General features: G+C 39.9%; 1 protein-coding gene across 1 annotated transcript in view; it reads left to right on the forward strand.

Annotated features, from left to right (window-relative positions):
* The first annotated feature begins 13542 nt into the window (after positions 1-13542).
* ASB4 (ankyrin repeat and SOCS box containing 4) overlaps positions 13543-17893 on the forward strand; it is an 83190-nt gene continuing 78839 nt past the window's right edge. Inside the window, exon 1 of the mRNA XM_068973454.1 lies at positions 13543-13729. Within this exon, the coding sequence (XP_068829555.1) occupies positions 13543-13729 (187 nt within the window). The remainder of the gene's footprint in view (positions 13730-17893) is intronic.

The following is a 17893-nucleotide window of genomic DNA, read 5'->3' on the forward strand; positions in this document are numbered from 1 at the left end:
AAAGGTAGGGATTGTCTTCATGTATTTACAGTGCTCAAGAAGAGCACCAGCAGTCGCTAAGGTGAACCCACCAGGACTCTCTTTTTCTGATATTCATGTCTTTCTTTTTCTTCCTTTTAACATTTTTCTGGTGCGCCATGCAGCTTGTGAGATCTTCCCTGACCAGGGATTGAACCTGGGCCACCTCAGTGGTAGCTGGAATTCTAAGCACTAGCCCACCATGGAAGTTCCCTGTGCCTTCTTTTACCCTCATTTCACATTGAATCGGGGACGCTCACTGGCCAAGAATGGGGTGAAAGTAGTGGTAAATGAGCTCCTAAGTCAGGTAATGAAAGGCATTGCAGCTTCCAGCTTTTTCTCATGGGTTTTTCATTCTGGGGAAAGCCAGCTGCCATGTCATGAGGATGTTCAAGCAGCCCAGAAACCAAGTTGCCAGCACCAGTTTGCGAGCCAAGTGACCGAACCATTTTAAAAGGAAGCCTTCTAACATTTAGCCTTTGAGTCTTTTGGCAGAGGCCTCAAATATCATGGAGCAGAGACAACCTTTCCCTCCCCTGTAGTGTCTTATCGGAATTCCTGACCCACAGAAACCATGAGAGATAATATGTGATCATTATTGCCTTAAGGTGATGCATTTTTGGCCTATTTGTTAGCAGCACAAGATGACTAATATAGTTCCTGGCCTGTGTGTGTGTGTGTGAGTTGCTGAGTCATATGTTACTCAATGCGATCCCATGGACTGTAGTCTGCCAGGCTCCTCTGTCCATGGAATTCTCCAGGCAAGAATACTGGAGTGGGGTGCCATTCCCTTCTCCAGTCTGGCCCATAGTAAGTTCCTAATAAATATTTATTTGAATGAAGGGATAAATTAAGGGTTTTTTTTCTGATAGGTTATTTGATGATCATAATACAATGCCTTTTATCAGCGTAAACAAAACAGTATAAAAAGCCTTTGATCCAACAGCATTTGGTTTGGAGTCTCAAGATATAGGTTTGAATCTTGGGTTTGTCACTTACTTGTCATTTGGCCTTGTATGGTTCACTCACAGTCCTTGAGTTCTTAGTTTTCCTAATCTTTAAGTAAGAAATACTAATGCTAAGTATAATCACACTACCAACGGTATCAGAACGTGCCCTGTTGAGTTTATGAATCCCTGGATCAGAGCTCTCCTGAAACCCGTGCTCCAGCTGGAATTGTCCATTCTGCAAACCAGTCCATCTGGTTTTTATCTGTCAGTTTCAGTTGTTGGCGTTACCTGTAGCCAAAGGAATCTTTATACGAGACATTAACACTAACGTATATGACACGATAGCAAACAAAACACTTTGTAACCTCATGGGCCGTATAGCCTATCAGGCTTCTCTGTCCATGGGATTCTCCAGACAAGAGTACTGGCGTGGGTAGCCATTTCCTTCTCCAGGGCATCTTCCTGATCCAGGGATCGAACCTGGGTCTCCTGCATTGCAGGTGGGGTCTTTACCATCCAAGCTACCAGAGAAAATGGTGCAAACAAAACGAGATGACACGTAATTAGTAAGATACTACATGGTAGTCTTAAGGGCAGCAGCTAAGAGGAAAAGCATGTCAAACCACCTTATCAACAGTTTTTGTGAGCTGACGGCAAGGACATCCTAACTTATCTGCCTAGAAAAGTCAGGGAGACCCAAAAGGTTCTATTTTCACAGAAACTTTGGCTTCTATAGGTATATTTTAGAAGTCTCAGCCTCTGATTTCCTTTCTATGGTTGCTTTTCGCTGGCTTGGTAGCATTAAATTCATGTTTTAATGCCTTCGGGGACCAAGGAGCTATTTGTGTTTCAGAGAAGGTACTCCAAGTGGTCAGGCTGTGCTGTACACAGACGTGTAGAAAACAAGCAGCTGGGCTTCTGTGCCTGCTGTCTCACCCTAGGTCCCCGGAGAGTACAAGAGCATCTTCCAAGTCACTTGCCACGATGTCATCACCTTGTTAGAAGGTTCTTCATTTTGCTCCAAGAACAGAGGACACTGTCCTGAGCATGTTGTGAAACACTAATGGAAAACTCTTCCTATGGGATGGAGAGTTTTTATTTTTAAGAGCTGAGGATAAAGGCATTTCTGACAGGCCTGAATAGACAGGGTGAAATATGGTGTCTGTGTAATTTGGCCTCCTGAGGCCTAGAAAGATGGTGGTTTGAAGAAGTGGTCTGGATGATGTGGAAATTTCAGAAATGTGTTTTATTAGCTTTGGTCACATTAATGACCTTGATGGGCATTTTAATTAAGCTGCTATTTGTTTTGTGAGTACAAATAGTAATTGCTTAGTTTTATCTTCTGCTGCTCAGATAAATTGGTCAATAATTGATTTTTTTAGCACAATATTCCAGATGACTTTCGAAATTTTGTACACTTCTTCATGAAAATTTTCTGCAGAGTTTACATCTATTTATTTTTATAGCTACAAGATGCGACCGAAATAGTTTCTGTGGGGAAAAGTATAGTCCTTTCTTTAGGTCAGAATTATATATTTGTTTCCAAATATTAAATCAATGCTTTTAATTTTCATTCTTAAGTGGTGTACTTTGTAACCTTCAGGGCCAAGTCATAACGTCTGTCAACCCAAGGAAAGAAAGTGTGAGAATACCTAGGACATATTGGCCTTTGATCAGGTCTAAATCTCAAACCTGATTTTTAGAAAAGCAATGGTTATGAAAATCAGACTTTAAGAAAATGAAGATCCCCCCCCCCCAAATGACTGTATCTCCTTCTTTAGTCTATCAAGGACCATATTCAAAGGATTCAGGATCCAAAATTTCTTCCACAAGGCAAAGATGACAACTCTTCCACCTAAGGAGGAGAGTCAGCAAGCTTGCTGACCTAGGGAGATAAAGAGGAAGTAAGAAGTCCCAAACTGGACCCTTTTAGTCAGGAAGGCTAGAAGTCTTGAAGGATTTGGAGAGGAGATGTGGGTGGACTAGGGGGTTAGGTGCCACCTCCTCATCCCTATTCACATACTTCTTTCAGGGTTGAATGTTAGTGGAGCCATGGAGAGGGGAGGAGGCTTGGAAAGATCTGCCTGAAGAGATCTGAGGACACTGAGCTCAGTGGCCCCGCCTCAGGGAGAGCATAGACCCCTTGGAGAAGCCCAGCTCTCATGGACTTAGGTCCATGTCCATTCTGGCCCCCAAAAGGTGGCCATAGAAAGCTGCCGGTTCTTCTTGATCTCTGTATGAAATGTGAGAGGTGGCAGTGTGCTTGGAGAGAGGACACAAAGTTTCAAGCATACATTGGACGAACGTGGCCAGAGGTTGTGCTGTTTGAAGACGTCAAGGTTGGAGGCAAATGGAAGATGGCAGAGTAGAAGGATGTGTGCTTATGTCTTCCAAAATCTCAAAATCTCAAACATAGACCGGAGGATGCTGGAACCCACAAAAAAAGAGACCTCTTATACAAAGACAAAGAAAAAGCTGCATGCAACAAGATGCAGTCTGCATAGGAGGGGCACAATCACAATCAAATCAAATCCCCTTACCCACTGGGTGGGTGACCCACAAACTGACCCATAAAGAAGTTCTCCCACTGTTGTGACAGTTCTAAACCCTATTTCAGGCTTCCCAGCCTAGGGATCTGGCAAAGGGCCTGGGAATCCCCAGGGAATCTGACCTTGAAGGCCAGCGGGATTTAATTACAGGACTGGTGGGAACAAAGACTCCACTCTGGAGAGCACAAACAAAATCTTGCATGCACCAAGACCCAGAGAAAAGGAGCAGTGACCTCACAGAAGAACCAGACCTCCCTTGTAGTGTTGGAGGGTCTCCTGTGGAGGTGTGGGTCAGTAGTGGCTCGCCCCTGGGATGGGGGGCGCTGGCAGCAGCACCTGGAAGACGCCCCTTGGTGTAAGTCCTCTTGGAGTTGCCATTAACTCTACTGTAGAGCCCGTAGGCCCCGGGGCTGTGTTGAAAGTGAAAGTAAAAGTGAAGTCTCTCAGCCGTGTCTGACTCTTTGTGACCCCATGGACTGTAGCCTACCAGGCTCCTCTGTCCATGGGATTCTCCACGGAAGAGTACCGGAATAGGTTGCCATTGCCTTCTCCAGGGGATCTTCCCGACCAAGGCATTGAACCTGAGTCTCCCGCATTACAGGCAGATGCTTTACCCTCTGAGCCCCCAGGGAAGCCCAGGGCTGGGTTGCCTCAGGTCAAAGATTGAAGGTAAATGACCAGGATCATGTGCTCCAGTGGTAGAAGCCAGAAACCTGATACACCCAGACAAGACCAATTTAGAGCAGTCACTCTGCTGTGGAGATTGAGATGGGGGTCTCTAGAGGAGAGTGAGTTCATCTGAGGACACCCCTCTCCTCTTATGAGGTCATATAAGCTCTATTCCTACTCCTAACTGATATCCACCTGATACACACCAGTCTAATCATACTGGTTGTTTATGGCCAAAGACTCTTCTAATTGATACTGGGTGCTAAATATTAGTATGTTGAATTAGCATTTTGAATTAGTATTGCTCCTATAATATCTCATATTTTCAGAGGGAAAATCATATTAAAAATAACCATTTTAGAGGGAAATTCAGAATTGTCAAAGACAGAGTACTCTATCCACAGAGACTGAGGATTTACCTAAAGAAACTGCTAAATATTTGGATCAGACCAAGCATATCAGTTTGGACTAAAATTAAGTTGTCCTTCCCTTTGCCACTAAGTTAGTTGGAAACCTATAAGGGGGACCAGATCAATTAGTCGGGTTTAAACAAACTATACTATTTCTGTATGAAATTCAGTGAATTACAACTTTGTGACATTTTCTAGTATACAGGAGATTGGAAAGATCTGGGAACTTCCACTACTAGTTGAATCCATCAGCCTAATTCCACATGGGTGTGGATTTTATTTTGTTCACTGGTAGGTTCTGAGTAGGTATTTGTTGAAGGAATTAGAACTGTAACACAAACCAGGCTTGCAAAGTGCCCTCTAAGAATCCAAGTACAATGTCCACAAAAGCGGAGTGTCCCTGGTGTCATCCATCAGAATCCCTCATTTTCAGCTCCCTCTAGGAACATTACGTTCCATGTTAGGCACCAAAATTTAAGAGGGGCATTTATCAATCAACTAGCGAGGATCCAAAAGAAAACAGGCAGGGCCAGAGAATTCTGAAAATCACCCCCAAATAAGGAACAGTTGACACTTCTTGAGGAAAAGGTGATTAATGAGAGAAAATGCTATTTTCAAATATTAGAAGGAGTCAGGAACAAATGTATGGTTGCATGTTCATAGTGAGACCTAATGGGAAGAAATTATGTAGAGGCAGTTTTGGACTCAAGATAACAAAGCAGCCTCTGACTTTAACTTTTTTTTTTTCCCAGCAAAGTTTAAGAAGTATTTATGTATTTACTTTTGGCCTTGCTGGGTCTTTGTCACTGTGCAGACTTCTCTCTAGTTGTGGCGAGCAGGGGTGAGCAGGGGTGAGCAGGGGCTGCTCCCGAGTCGCAGTGCACCGGCTTCTTGCGGCAGCGGCTTCTCTTGGGGCACGTGGGCTCTAGGGTGTGCGGGCTGCAGCAGTTGTGGCCCACAGGCTCAGTGGTTGTGGTTCACCAGCTTAGAGCACAGGTTCAGTAGCTCTGGTGCTTGGGCTTAGTTGCTCCATGGCATTCGGATCTTCCCGGACCAAGGACCGAACCCAAGTCTCCTGTTGTTCGCAGGCAGTTTCTTTACCACTGAGCAACCAAGGAAACCCTTAACTTTCCAGTGATGGATGAATTGCTTTGTGAAGCAGGATGAGAGATGCATTTTCTTCTCAATATTCAGTGATACTTGCCTCCCTCCCTCTCAATTTACTTTTACATCCTTGAAAGCAAAAAACAGTAAAATTTGTAATCTTAAGGTTATATTTAAATCTTTATTAAGAATTATGGAGCTTATTAAATGATCATCCATTATCTTAGTCCCTTGGGTCACAAGGAAGCAAACTCAAATATGAGAATATATCCTTGACTGTTGAGACTTGATCTCACTTGGATTATCTGATGTCTGTCACAAAGTGAAACTGCAAATTTTGCATATCAGCTAAGATTTCATGAGGTTGGTAAAAGCATTGGAAAACTGTCCAAATCATGGACAAAACCATCTGTTATTCCTGTTGACAACTGAATAAAAAAAGTTTGAAAGCATGAGGATTTGATTGGTATTTTAGAGGGAACTCCAGGCATTGACTTTAAATGTCATTGCACTATCAAAGGATGAAGAAATGCACTTGGCAAAACTTCTAAAGCTCTTTAACATGTTTATAAATATGATTCTTTTTATATTAGTTTGACAGAACTCTTTCAAAAGGTAAAAGATATTGCTTCAGGTGTTTATGAAATTGAATTAGAAAAATTATCTTAGAAATAGTGAACATTGAATTTTATGGTTCTGTGAATTGTCAATATAAATGTTAAACATTAGAAGGAAAAAAGGTTTCCTATTATTTTTGCTTTTATTTCTCAAGATGAATTATAAAGAAGCTCCTGCCTCTTCTGATTGTGAAAATCAGTCTTAATTTTAGGTAGTCTGAATTTTTATTATCTTTTTTAAAAAAACTTTTTATTTTACGCTGAAGGATACCCAGTTAACAATGCTGTGGTAGTCTCAGATGGACAGCAAAGGGACTCAGCCATACATATATATATGTGCTGTGCTGTGCTTAGTCACTCGGTTGTGTCAGATTCTTTGCGACCACATGGTCTATAACCCGCCAGGCTCCTCTGTCTGGAGATTCTCCAGGCAAGAATACTGGAGTGGGTTGCTATGCCCTCCTCCAGGGGATCTTGCCAACCCAGGGATCGAACCCAGGTCTCCAACATTGCAGACGTATTCTTTACTGTCTGAGCCACCAGGGAATAATTATCCTCCTTACTGGAAGATATGTAAAACTCTATGTCTCTGTTTTGTCTACTAGGCATGCTTTTTTTTTTTTCCTCTCTTAGTTTGTTAAAAACGGATAAAGCGTATCAATCAGATGACCATTATATCTACTACTGTGGGCAAGAATCCCTTTGAAGAATTGGAGTAGCCCTCAAAGTCAACAAAAGAGTCCAAAAATACAGTACTTGGGTGCAATCTCAAAAACAACAGAATGATCTCTGTTTATTTCCAAGGCAAGCCATTCAATATCACATTAATCCAAGTCGATGCCCCAACCACTAATGCTGAAGAAGCTGAAGTTGAACAGTTCTATGAAGACCTGTATGACCCAAAAAAGATGTCCTTTTCATCATAGGGGACTGGAATGCAAAAGTAGGAAGTCAAGAAACACCTGGAGTAACAGGCAAATTTGGCCTTGGAATATGGTACGAAGCAGGGCAAAGACTAATAGAGTTTTGCCAAGAGAAGGCACTAGTCATAGCAAACACCCTCTTCCAACAACACAAGAGAAGACTCTACACATGGACATCACCAGACGGTCAACACCGAAATCAGATTGATTATATTCTCTGCAGCAAAATTTGGAGAAGCTCTATACAGTCAACAAAAACAAGACCAGGAGCTGACTGTGGCTCAGATCATGAACTCCTTATTACCAAATTCAGACTGAAATTGAAAAAAGCAGGGAAAACCGCTAGACCATTCAGGTATGACCTAAATCAAATCCCTTATGATTATACAGTGGAAGTGAGAAATAGATTTAAGGGCCTAGATCTGATAGATAGAGTGCTTGATGAACTATGGAATGAGAGGTTCATGACATGGTACAGGAGACAGGGATCAAGACCATCCCCACGGAAAAGAAATGCAAAAAAGCAAAATGGCTGTCTGGGGAAGCCCTACAAATAGCTGTGAAAAGAAGAGAAGTGAAAAGCCAAGGAGAAAGGAAAGATAAAAGCATCTGAATGCAGAGCTCCAAAGAATAGCAAGAAGACATAAGAAAGCGTTCTTTAGCGATCAATGCAAAGAAATAGAGGAAAAGAACAGAATGGGAAAGACTAGAGATCTCTTCAAGAAAATTAGAGATACCAAGGGAATATTTCATGCAAAGATGGGCTCGATAAAGGACAGAAATGGTCTGGACCTAACAGAAGCAGAAGATATTAAGAAGAGATGGCAAGAATACACAGAAGAACTGTACAAAAAGGATCTTTACAACCTGGATAATCACGATGGTGTGATCACTCATCTAGAGCCAGATATCGTGGAATGTGAAGTCAAGTGGGCCTTAGAAAGCATCACTATGAACAAAGCTAGTGGAGGTGATGGAATTCCGGTAGAGCTATTTCAAATCCTGAAAGATGATGCTGTGAAAGTGCTGCACTCAATATGCCAGCAAATTTGGAAAACTCAGCAGTGGCCACAGGACAGGAAAAGCTCTGTTTTCATTCCAATTCCAAAGAAAGGCAATGCCAAAGAATGCTCAAACTACCGCACAATTACACTCATCTCACACGCTAGTAAAGTAATGCTCAAAATTCTCCAAGCCAGGCTTCAGCAATACATGAACCATGAACTTCCAGATGTTCAAGCTGGTTTTCGAAAAGGCAGAGGAACCAGAGATCAAATTGCCAACATCTGCTGGATCATGGAAAAAGCGAGAGAGTTCCAGAAAAACATCTATTTCTGCTTTGTTGACTATGCCAAAGCCTTTAACTGTGTGGATCACAATAAACTGTGGAAAATTCTGAAAGAGATGGGCATACCAGACCACCTAACCTGCCTCTTGAGAAATCTGTATGCAGGCCAGGAAGCAACAGTTAGAACTGGACATGGAACAACAGACTGGTTCCAAATAGGAAAAGGAGTACATCAAGGCTGTATATTGTCACCCTGCTTATTTAACTTATGGGCAGTGTACATCATGAGAAACGCTGGACTGGAAGAAACACAAGCTGGAATCAAGATTGCCAGGAGAAATATCAATAACCTCAGATATGCAGATGACACCACCCTTATGGCAGAAAGTGAAGAGGAACTAAAAAGCCTCTTGATGAAAGTGAAAGTGGAGAGTGAAAAAGTTGGCTTAAAGCTCAACATTCAGAAAACTAAGATCATGGCATCCAGTCCCATCACTCCATGGGAAATAGATGGGGAAACAGTGGAAACAGTGTCAGACTTTATTTTTGGGGGCTCCAAAATCACTGCAGATGGCAATTGCAGCCATGAAATTAAAAGACGCTTACTCTTTGGAAGAAAAGTTATGACCAACCTAGATAGCATATTCAAAAGCAGAGACATTACTTTGCCGACTAAGGTCTGTCTAGTCAAGGCTATAGTTTTTCCAGTAGTCATGTATGGATGTGAGAGCTGGACTGTGAAGAAGGCTGAGCGCCGAAGAATTGATGCTTTTGAACTGTGGTGTTGGAGAAGACTCTTGAGAGTCCCTTGGACTGCAAGGAGATCCAACCAGTCCATTCTGAAGGAGATCAGCCCTGGGATTTCTTTAGAAGGAATGATGCTAAAGCTGAAACTCCAGTACTTTGGCCACCTCATGCAAAGAGTTGACTCACTGGAAAAGACTCTGATGCTGGGAGGGATTGGGGGCAGGAGGAGAAGGGGACGACAGAGGATGAGATGGCTGGATGGCATCACTGACTCGATGGACACGAGTCTGAGTGAACTCCGGGAAGATGGTGATGTACAGGGAGGCCTGGCATGCTGCGATTCATGGGATCACAAAGAGTCGGACACGACTGAGCATCTGAACTGAACTGAGAGATCTCTTCAAGAAAATTAGAGATAACAAGGGAAGATGGGCTCAATAAAGGACAGAAATGATATGGACCTTAGAAGCAGAAGATATTAAGAAGTTGAAAGAATACACAGAACTACACAAAAGAGATCTTAAATGACCCAGATAACCACGATGTTGTGATCACTGGACCAGAGCCAGACATCTTGGAATGTGAAGTCAAATGGGGCTTAGGAAGCATCGCTATGAACAAAACTAGTGGGGGTGATGGAATTCCAGTTGAGCTATTTCAAATCCTAAAAGATGATGCTGTTAAGGTGCTGACTCAATATGTCAGCAAATTTGGAAAACTCAGCAGAGGCCACAGGACTGGAAAAGGTCAGTTTCATTCCAATCCCAAAGAAAGGCAATGACAAAGAATGTTCAAACTACCACACAATTGCATTCATCTCACACACTAGCAAAGTAATGCTCAAAATTCCCCAGAGAGGCATCAACAGTATGTGAACCGTGAACTTCCTGATGTTCAAGCTGGATTTAGAAAAGGCAGAGGAACCAGAGATCAAATTGCTAGCATCTATTGGATCTAGAAAAAGCAAGAGAATTCTAGAAAAACACCTGCTTCATTGACTATGCCATAGCCTTTGACTGTGTGGATTACAACATACTATGGAAAATTCTTAAAGAGATGGGAATACCAGACCACCTGACCTACCTCCTAATAAATCTGTATGCAAGTCAGGAAGCAACAGTTAGAACTGGACGTGGAACAACAGACTGGTTTGAAATTGAGAAAGGAGTACATCAAGGCTGTGTGTTATCACCCTGCTTATTGAACTGAGAGGCAGAGTACATCATCCAAATTGCTGGGCTAGATGAAACAGAAGTTGGAAACAGTGAAAGACTTTATTTTCTTGGGTTCTAAAATTGCTTCAGATGGTGACTACAGCCATGAAATTAAAAGATGCTTGTTTCTTGGAAGAAAAGCTGTGACAAACCTAGATGGCATATTAAAAAGCAGAGACATTACTTTGCCAACAAAGGTCCATATAGTCAGACCTATGATTTTTCTAGTAGTCATGTATGGATGTGAGAACTGGACTACAAAGAAAGCTGAGTGCTGAAGAACTGATGCTTTTGAGCTGTGGTGTTGTAGAAGACTCTTGAGAGTCCCTTGGACTACAAGGAGATCCAACCAGTCCCTCCTAAAGGAAATCAGTCCTGAATATACATTGGAAGGACTGATGCTGAAGCTGAAACTCCAATACTTTGACCACTTGATGTGAAAAACTGACTCATTTGAAAAGACCCTGATGCTGGGAAAGACTGAAGGTAGGAGGAGAAGAGGATGATAGGAGACAAGATGATTGGATGGCATCACAGACTAAATGCACATAGGTTTGAGCAAGCTCCAGGAGACAGTTAAGGACAGAGCACCCTGGCGTGCTGTGGCCCATGGGGTTGCAGAATTGGACATGCCTGGGCGACTGAACAACAGCAACAAATATCAATCAAGAATTACGGTAATTCTACTGGAGTCACCTCTGAGGACATAAAAGGTATAGTTTCTTGTTCGCAACCAACCATAGTGCTAAGGACATTGTAAACAATCAGCGAATAACTCTTTATTCATTTATTCATCCATGGTGGGCACTCAGGGCAGAAGAACAATTTTGTTCCCTACTTTATGGAATCTATAATTCTGTGGTTACTCTGAATTACCAAGTTATTGTTATTAATATGTTCAGTACAGAAATATATTTTATCACAAATGCAAGTTATGCTCATTGTAGATGACTTCAGAAAATAGAGAGATAAAGAAGAAACAGGTGTAATTTCAGCACTAGGAGATAAAAGCCAATGATATTTGCAAAATGATGCATGCATACAGATTTTTCTTCCCGTGTATGCATTTTTATACCTAATATACATATATATAAATTATATAAGTATGGACAAATATATATTAATACACTATATAAATATATATATATTTAAAGATATTTATACTACATTTATTATTTTATAAATTGTTATCTCATAGATATTTTAAAATAAATGTTTATCTATCTAGTCATAATGACCTAAAAATATTCCATTATATGGATATGCCATAATTTGTTTATCAGAGTTTTTACTGTTGGTCACTTATATTGCTTCTGTATTTTTTACTATTATTAACAATACAATCATTATATACATTTTTATTAATTTGTCCATCTGCTTTCTCAGGACAAATACTTTACACTATGTAAAGCTTGAAATTTTATCTCCTGAAGATTTAAAATTAAGAATATAAACAGAAATTTTAAATGTTAAAAAAGCAAAGCTGATCTACAGTACTAGAAGTCAACATAATGTTTGTTCTAGGGGGTCAGGTGAGTGGAAGGTGACATAAAGGGGGTTTCAAGTGTACCTGAACTATTTTGTGATTGAACCTGAGGGTTGGTTACAGGGGTGTGTTCACTTTGAAAACTTCAACACACTTATGACTTGTCACTTTCTACTTACTTACATTTATGTTGTACATCAGTGAAATAAGTAAAAATATTATGATTTGCATCCACATTTATATACTTATACATAAATTCTAAGAAGTGAATACTATTACTTTTTAAAAATTTTTAAAATTTATGTTACTAATTATACTACAGAAAGTTTACACCAGTTCTGACTCCCACAGACAATATATAAAATGTGATTTCTTTGTGTTCCGATTAAGACTATCATAATTTTTCTAATTTGTGGTGATGCATACATTTTAAAATTGAGTGTTTTTCTCTCTTACTTTATGTTTGGAAAATTTTCAAACTCAGAAAAGTTGAAATAATATAACAGTATCTGAAATATATAATTTTATTATATAATAGTAAAAAAAACTCATGGTCATCTTAAGTCCCTCGTTAGATTTGCAAACTCTTAATTTTTTGCCACTTTTGCTTTTTCTGTCTCTATTTACACACACATTCACTTGCTCACTCATGCATCTATGCACGTATGTATATGTGTATATATACACATATATATGTATTTAATTTTATACTTCTGAATTATTTGATAAGAACCTTTAGACACCATGACAGTTTACCCCTTAAGAATAAGAATATTCTGCTACATAACCACAATACTTCTACCACACCTTAAAAAATTAGCAAGAACTCTATTATCAAGTAACATCTAGTCCATATAGTCCCACAACCACACCAAGAAAATCTTTTCTGACTTTTTAAAAATACAAGATTAAATAAAGGTTACTTACTCGTTGCATTTAGTGGCTTTGTCTCTCTAGTCTCTTTCTACCTAAAATAGAACCCCACCACCATGACCCTACCCGGCTTTCTTGCATGATGTTGGAATTTTTTTAAAGTCTATGGCACTTGATAACCTTCTGTTTGCTTTCAAATGTGTATGACCATTCTTGATTTTGTAGGCTCATGTTGCAAAATTATTATAGGTTTTCAGAAGCACATGTATCAGCAACTGTAATAAATTTTCATTTGCGGCTATTGGTTAATCACTGAATCTCCAGTTGGGCACCAGATGTTTTTACAAAGGGGGGAAAAAGCATTAAGAGCTTTTAAATCTTACACTATTACTCTGATTGTACAAGAAATAATGATGACATTTCAGTCTCTGAAATATATTGCCAGGATTTTCCTTCATATTGACACTTGTTATTCAATGAATTAGTATAGAACCAGTTTAAAAGGCCAGAGAGTGCAGCGGCAGCCAAGAAGGATATTTTGAAGTTTGAAATGATCCCTATATAAATAGAACGGATCAGCATAACTTTGGGATAAAATTAGCTGAGAGTTTGTGGGCTCTCTAGCATGTGCCTGTTTGGTTGGCGCTGCCTGCCTGATAAAAAGCACAACAAAGCTTCCAGAGAGACAGGAAGGATGGACGGCACGGCTGCCCCTATCACGAAATCTGCAGCTGCCAAGTTAGTGAAGAGAAATTTCCTTGAGGCTCTAAAGTCAAATGACTTCGGGAAATTGAAGGCCATTTTAATCCAAAGACAGATAGATGTGGACACAGTTTTTGAAGTTGAAGATGAGAATATGGTTTTGGCATCTTATAAACAAGGTAAAAAAAATTATAAGTGTAATTGTAAAATCAATAGAAAATGGATTTTTTGTTTTAATGTGCACCATTAGCCACCCAAGGTAAACTGGTAGCTCTTATTGTTTCTTTAAATATATGTTTAAAAAATATTTCTAATGTAATAATTTCTTTCTCTTTAAACTAGACCAAATCATGAGCTGATATCTATCTATATATATATAGATATATATATATATATGAATATATTGTTTTCTTTACTTTCCTTCTCTCTTCTTTCTATATCCCTGTGCCTGGAATTTGAAATCTTGGATAAAAATATTTAGTAATGCAGTTTTCTTCTATTTCTAGCTTTCCTTCTTCCTATAAGTGCATGAAGCTTCTCTAGATTATGGCTAAATAGATTGCTGAAATCTAATCCAGTCACTATGACTGGCTTGGGAACAAGCTTACTAACTTTGTGTTAACAGGGCCCTTAAAGATATATCATCTCTATGTGCACTTGAAGGAAAAAGGATCTTTGCCCCATTTGGAGGGTTAATAAATGGGTAAGGCTACACGTTGATACACCTTTATGGTCCTTGTCGGCCTTTTAATGAGCTTTCAGTTCAAGTAGAAAAGGTAAAACCAGAAAAGCCAAAGTTAACCTTTTTTCTGTGACTATAGTGATAGCTTAAAATTGTAGATTTACTTATTACAGAGTACCTACCTTATGAAGAACTAAGGACAAGAAAAATTAGAACCAAATTTCTTTTATCAAGGGATTTTCTGGAACCCATGCTTAATAACTCAGAAATAAATTAGAAGTGAGCAGACTCTGATTTCCCAAATCAGCTAGTTAATGGGGGAATTTGAGTAGCGAGGCCATCTGGTGAGCAGACTGCAAACAAACACCATGTTCAACATCACTTCTGTTTAAACAAAATAGAGGATAAGGTCTTGTGTGCAGCATTGAGAGAGAGATAGCAATTCATTTTTTATGTTTAAAATACTTTCCATTTGTATATAAATCATCAGCATGATCAATTTTTGGAAATGAGTACTAATGGTATATATTTCTATATTAAAACACTTGTCAGTTCTGAAGGAAGCATGGAATAGCTGAAGCAAGTTAGTGTTTATAATTTTTACTTGAGGATTTTATTATAAATTGGCATTGCTATTTTGACTGGAAAATAACGAAGGGGTCTGTGTTATCAAAAATGGTTGATAGAAGCTCTGTCAAGAAGAAAAAGTGTATACTATATGATTAGATTACTTTTATCTTATGTATTTGTTTAGTGAAAGACTTTCTGAATACAAATACATTTTAAGGTATTTTTTAAAAACTTATATTTAAGCCTAGAGTAAAATAACTTACATCCAAGTCAGCAGGTAATTTGTGTGACCCTGAGTTGTGAAGACTGCCTTTCCTTCTCTCCTGAGCATGCCAAATTGCATAGATTCTGCAAAGGTTCTGAGGTGATGAGAAGGGGAGTTTTAGTGGCAGTTTACAGAGAAGGATGCTGTTTCTCTTGCTTCCAATGGTGTCATCATCCTTGAATGAGAAAAAAATGCACTTTAAAATCTTTCTGTCAATATGAGCCGACTCTCTGTGGTTTTCACAGAGCTAAATTTTCATTCAATCTAATGGGTGTTTTCATAGGCCTGCGAAGATGGGGCTTTCAATTAGACAGAAAGCAAATTATGCTCTCTGGTTTTGGGGGAAAAAAACAGAGCTGTTCCATTGCTATGCATGCCAGGTGAATGCAAGAAATGATAGAATTTGTGGTCATATCCTCAGAGTTTATGCAGAAAATCATGAATGTTTGTGCACATGTGCGCATGTCCACATGCACCTGTAGAAAGAAATACACTTACTCTCTGTTTAATATGAAGATGGCTATAAGACTCTGTCTCTTCAATCTTAATCCCATTTTCTTCAAAGTTTCTTCAGATATTTTCACTTGGCTTCCAGCCTAATTATCAAACCTTTGCTTTTAGTCACGAATGGAAGTGAAGCATAGAATCCTAGTTGCTAGCCAAGCAAAGTAGACCTAAGTGGCTATATCAATTTCTGAGTCACAGAGGAATTCCCAAGGACTAGTCTAGTGCTGAGCAGGCTATACTGGTCGTTTGTTATTTAGTTAGTTAGAATTAGTTCCTTTCTGAATAATTCTGATGAATGAGACCCTTTTCTGTGTGGCCTTGAGTGGTATGTGACTGCATTAAACTTTGTGAGACTTTCTTAAATCACAGCAGTCTTCTTGGATGTTGAATGCTGTTGAATTGTTATGAATTAGTTTTTTAATTTTTAAAGCCCTTTTGAAAAGTTCTACAATGGAAAAGTGCGCAAATCATAACTGTGCACTTGGTTAATTTCCACAAAATGAACAAACGTCAGCAGCCAGCATCCAGATGAAGAAATAGAATGTTACCAGCTTACTTTTAAAGTGTGGCAGTCTTTAGGTTTTAGTTGTTCAGTCGCTCAGTCGTGTCCGATTCTTTGTGACCCCATGGACTGTAGCCTGCCAGGCTCCCCTGTCCTTGGGATTCTCCAGGCAAGAATACTGGAGTGGGTTACCATTTCCTTCTCCACAGCTTTTAGTTATTTTTGGCTTAATAGTCATGACAGTGTATAAAATCTAGAACATAATATGCTTCCTTTAAATTTGGTTTGTGTATACTCAACGTTTGATTGTCCTGGGGAAGATCAACAGTGGTACAATTAATCCCAAATAATTTTTGTTTCTTTTAGGACATATTGTAGCACTTTACATACAATTTTTAAAAGTGACCACATTTTCACCTGAATTATGGTATGTTTAAGCCAGTATGAAAGTCAGTTTACATTTTTTTGTAAAGGCAACTCAAATCTGTTAGTGAAGAAATCAACTTGGAATCTTAACATTGCAACTCCAGATCCACAGTCTAAATGGTATACCAGTAATCAAAAATTGACCTCCTAAGCGAGTGTAACGGAGAAGGCAATGGCAACCCACTCCAGTACTCTTGCCTGGAAAACCCCATGGATGGAGGAGCCTGGTGGGCTGCAGTCCATGCGGTCGCTGAGGGTTGGACATGACTGAGTGACTTCACTTTCTCTTTTCGCTTTCATGCATTGGAGAAGGAAATGGCAACCCACTCCAGTGTTCTTGCCTGGAGAATCCCGGGGACAGGGGAGCCTGGTGGGCTGCCGCCTCTGGGGTTGCACAGAGTCGGACACGACTGAAGCAACTTAGCAGCAAGTGAGTGTGAAGTATGGACCTGGTGAGGAAAGTGGAAAAAAGTGTCTGGAAATTCACTTCTGCTGCCCTGTCTCGGAGTAGCTTCTCTCACCTGTGAGACTGAGAACAGATTTAGAAAGCTAGCTTCTAGGTCCAGATGGCAGGTGCTGCCTAGCCCCAGCCCCTAATAATGATTCTTTCAAAAAAGGCTGTATTTATTTATTTATGGCTGTGCTGGTGTTCATTGCTGCGCAGGCTTTTGTCTAGCTGCAGCAAGCAGGGGCTACTCCCTGGTTGCAGTGTGCGGGCTCCTCATTGCAGGGCCTTCTCTTGTTGTGGAGCATGGGCTTGAGGGCTTGTGGGCTTCAGTACTTGTGGCATGTGGGCTCGGTAGTTGTGGCTCGGGGCCTCTAGAGCACAGACTCAGTAACTCTGGTGCATGGGCTTACTTCTGCAGCATGTGGGATCTTCCCAGACCGGGGATGGAACCTATGTCTTCTGCATTAGCAAGCAAAGTCTTTAGCACTGAGCCACCAGGGAAGCCCAATAATGATTCTTGGAGACATCTCGTTCTATTTTTTCAAGTATTTTAAACTTCATAGTCAAGTCTTCAGAAAAAATTATGTTTTATCAATTAAAAATATGTGTCTAACACTTTGTAAAGCAAACATTCTGGTTGGCATTTCCATTATCTCCTGGAGAATGACAGATATATGGGTCTTAAAATGAAAACAGGTAAGCTAAATGACATCTACCAGCTGACCACTTTAAAATAGGAATGATGTGAAGTAAAGTTAAATAATGAACAACTCTTAACTCCCAAATACAGTAAACAATTGAATAGTTAGGAGATGTCAATGATATACTTTATTATGAGCAAAGCACACAACATTCATAGTGAAAACAGGCCTCTAAGAAAACTCAGAGTTCTTCTCAGTAGGTGATCTCCATACTGGAAACGTGAATATCCATAAAGCTGTTT

The sequence above is a fragment of the Capricornis sumatraensis genome, chromosome 5 (assembly GCF_032405125.1).
Source record: "Capricornis sumatraensis isolate serow.1 chromosome 5, serow.2, whole genome shotgun sequence".
In the NCBI taxonomy this organism is placed as follows: domain Eukaryota; kingdom Metazoa; phylum Chordata; class Mammalia; order Artiodactyla; family Bovidae; genus Capricornis; species Capricornis sumatraensis.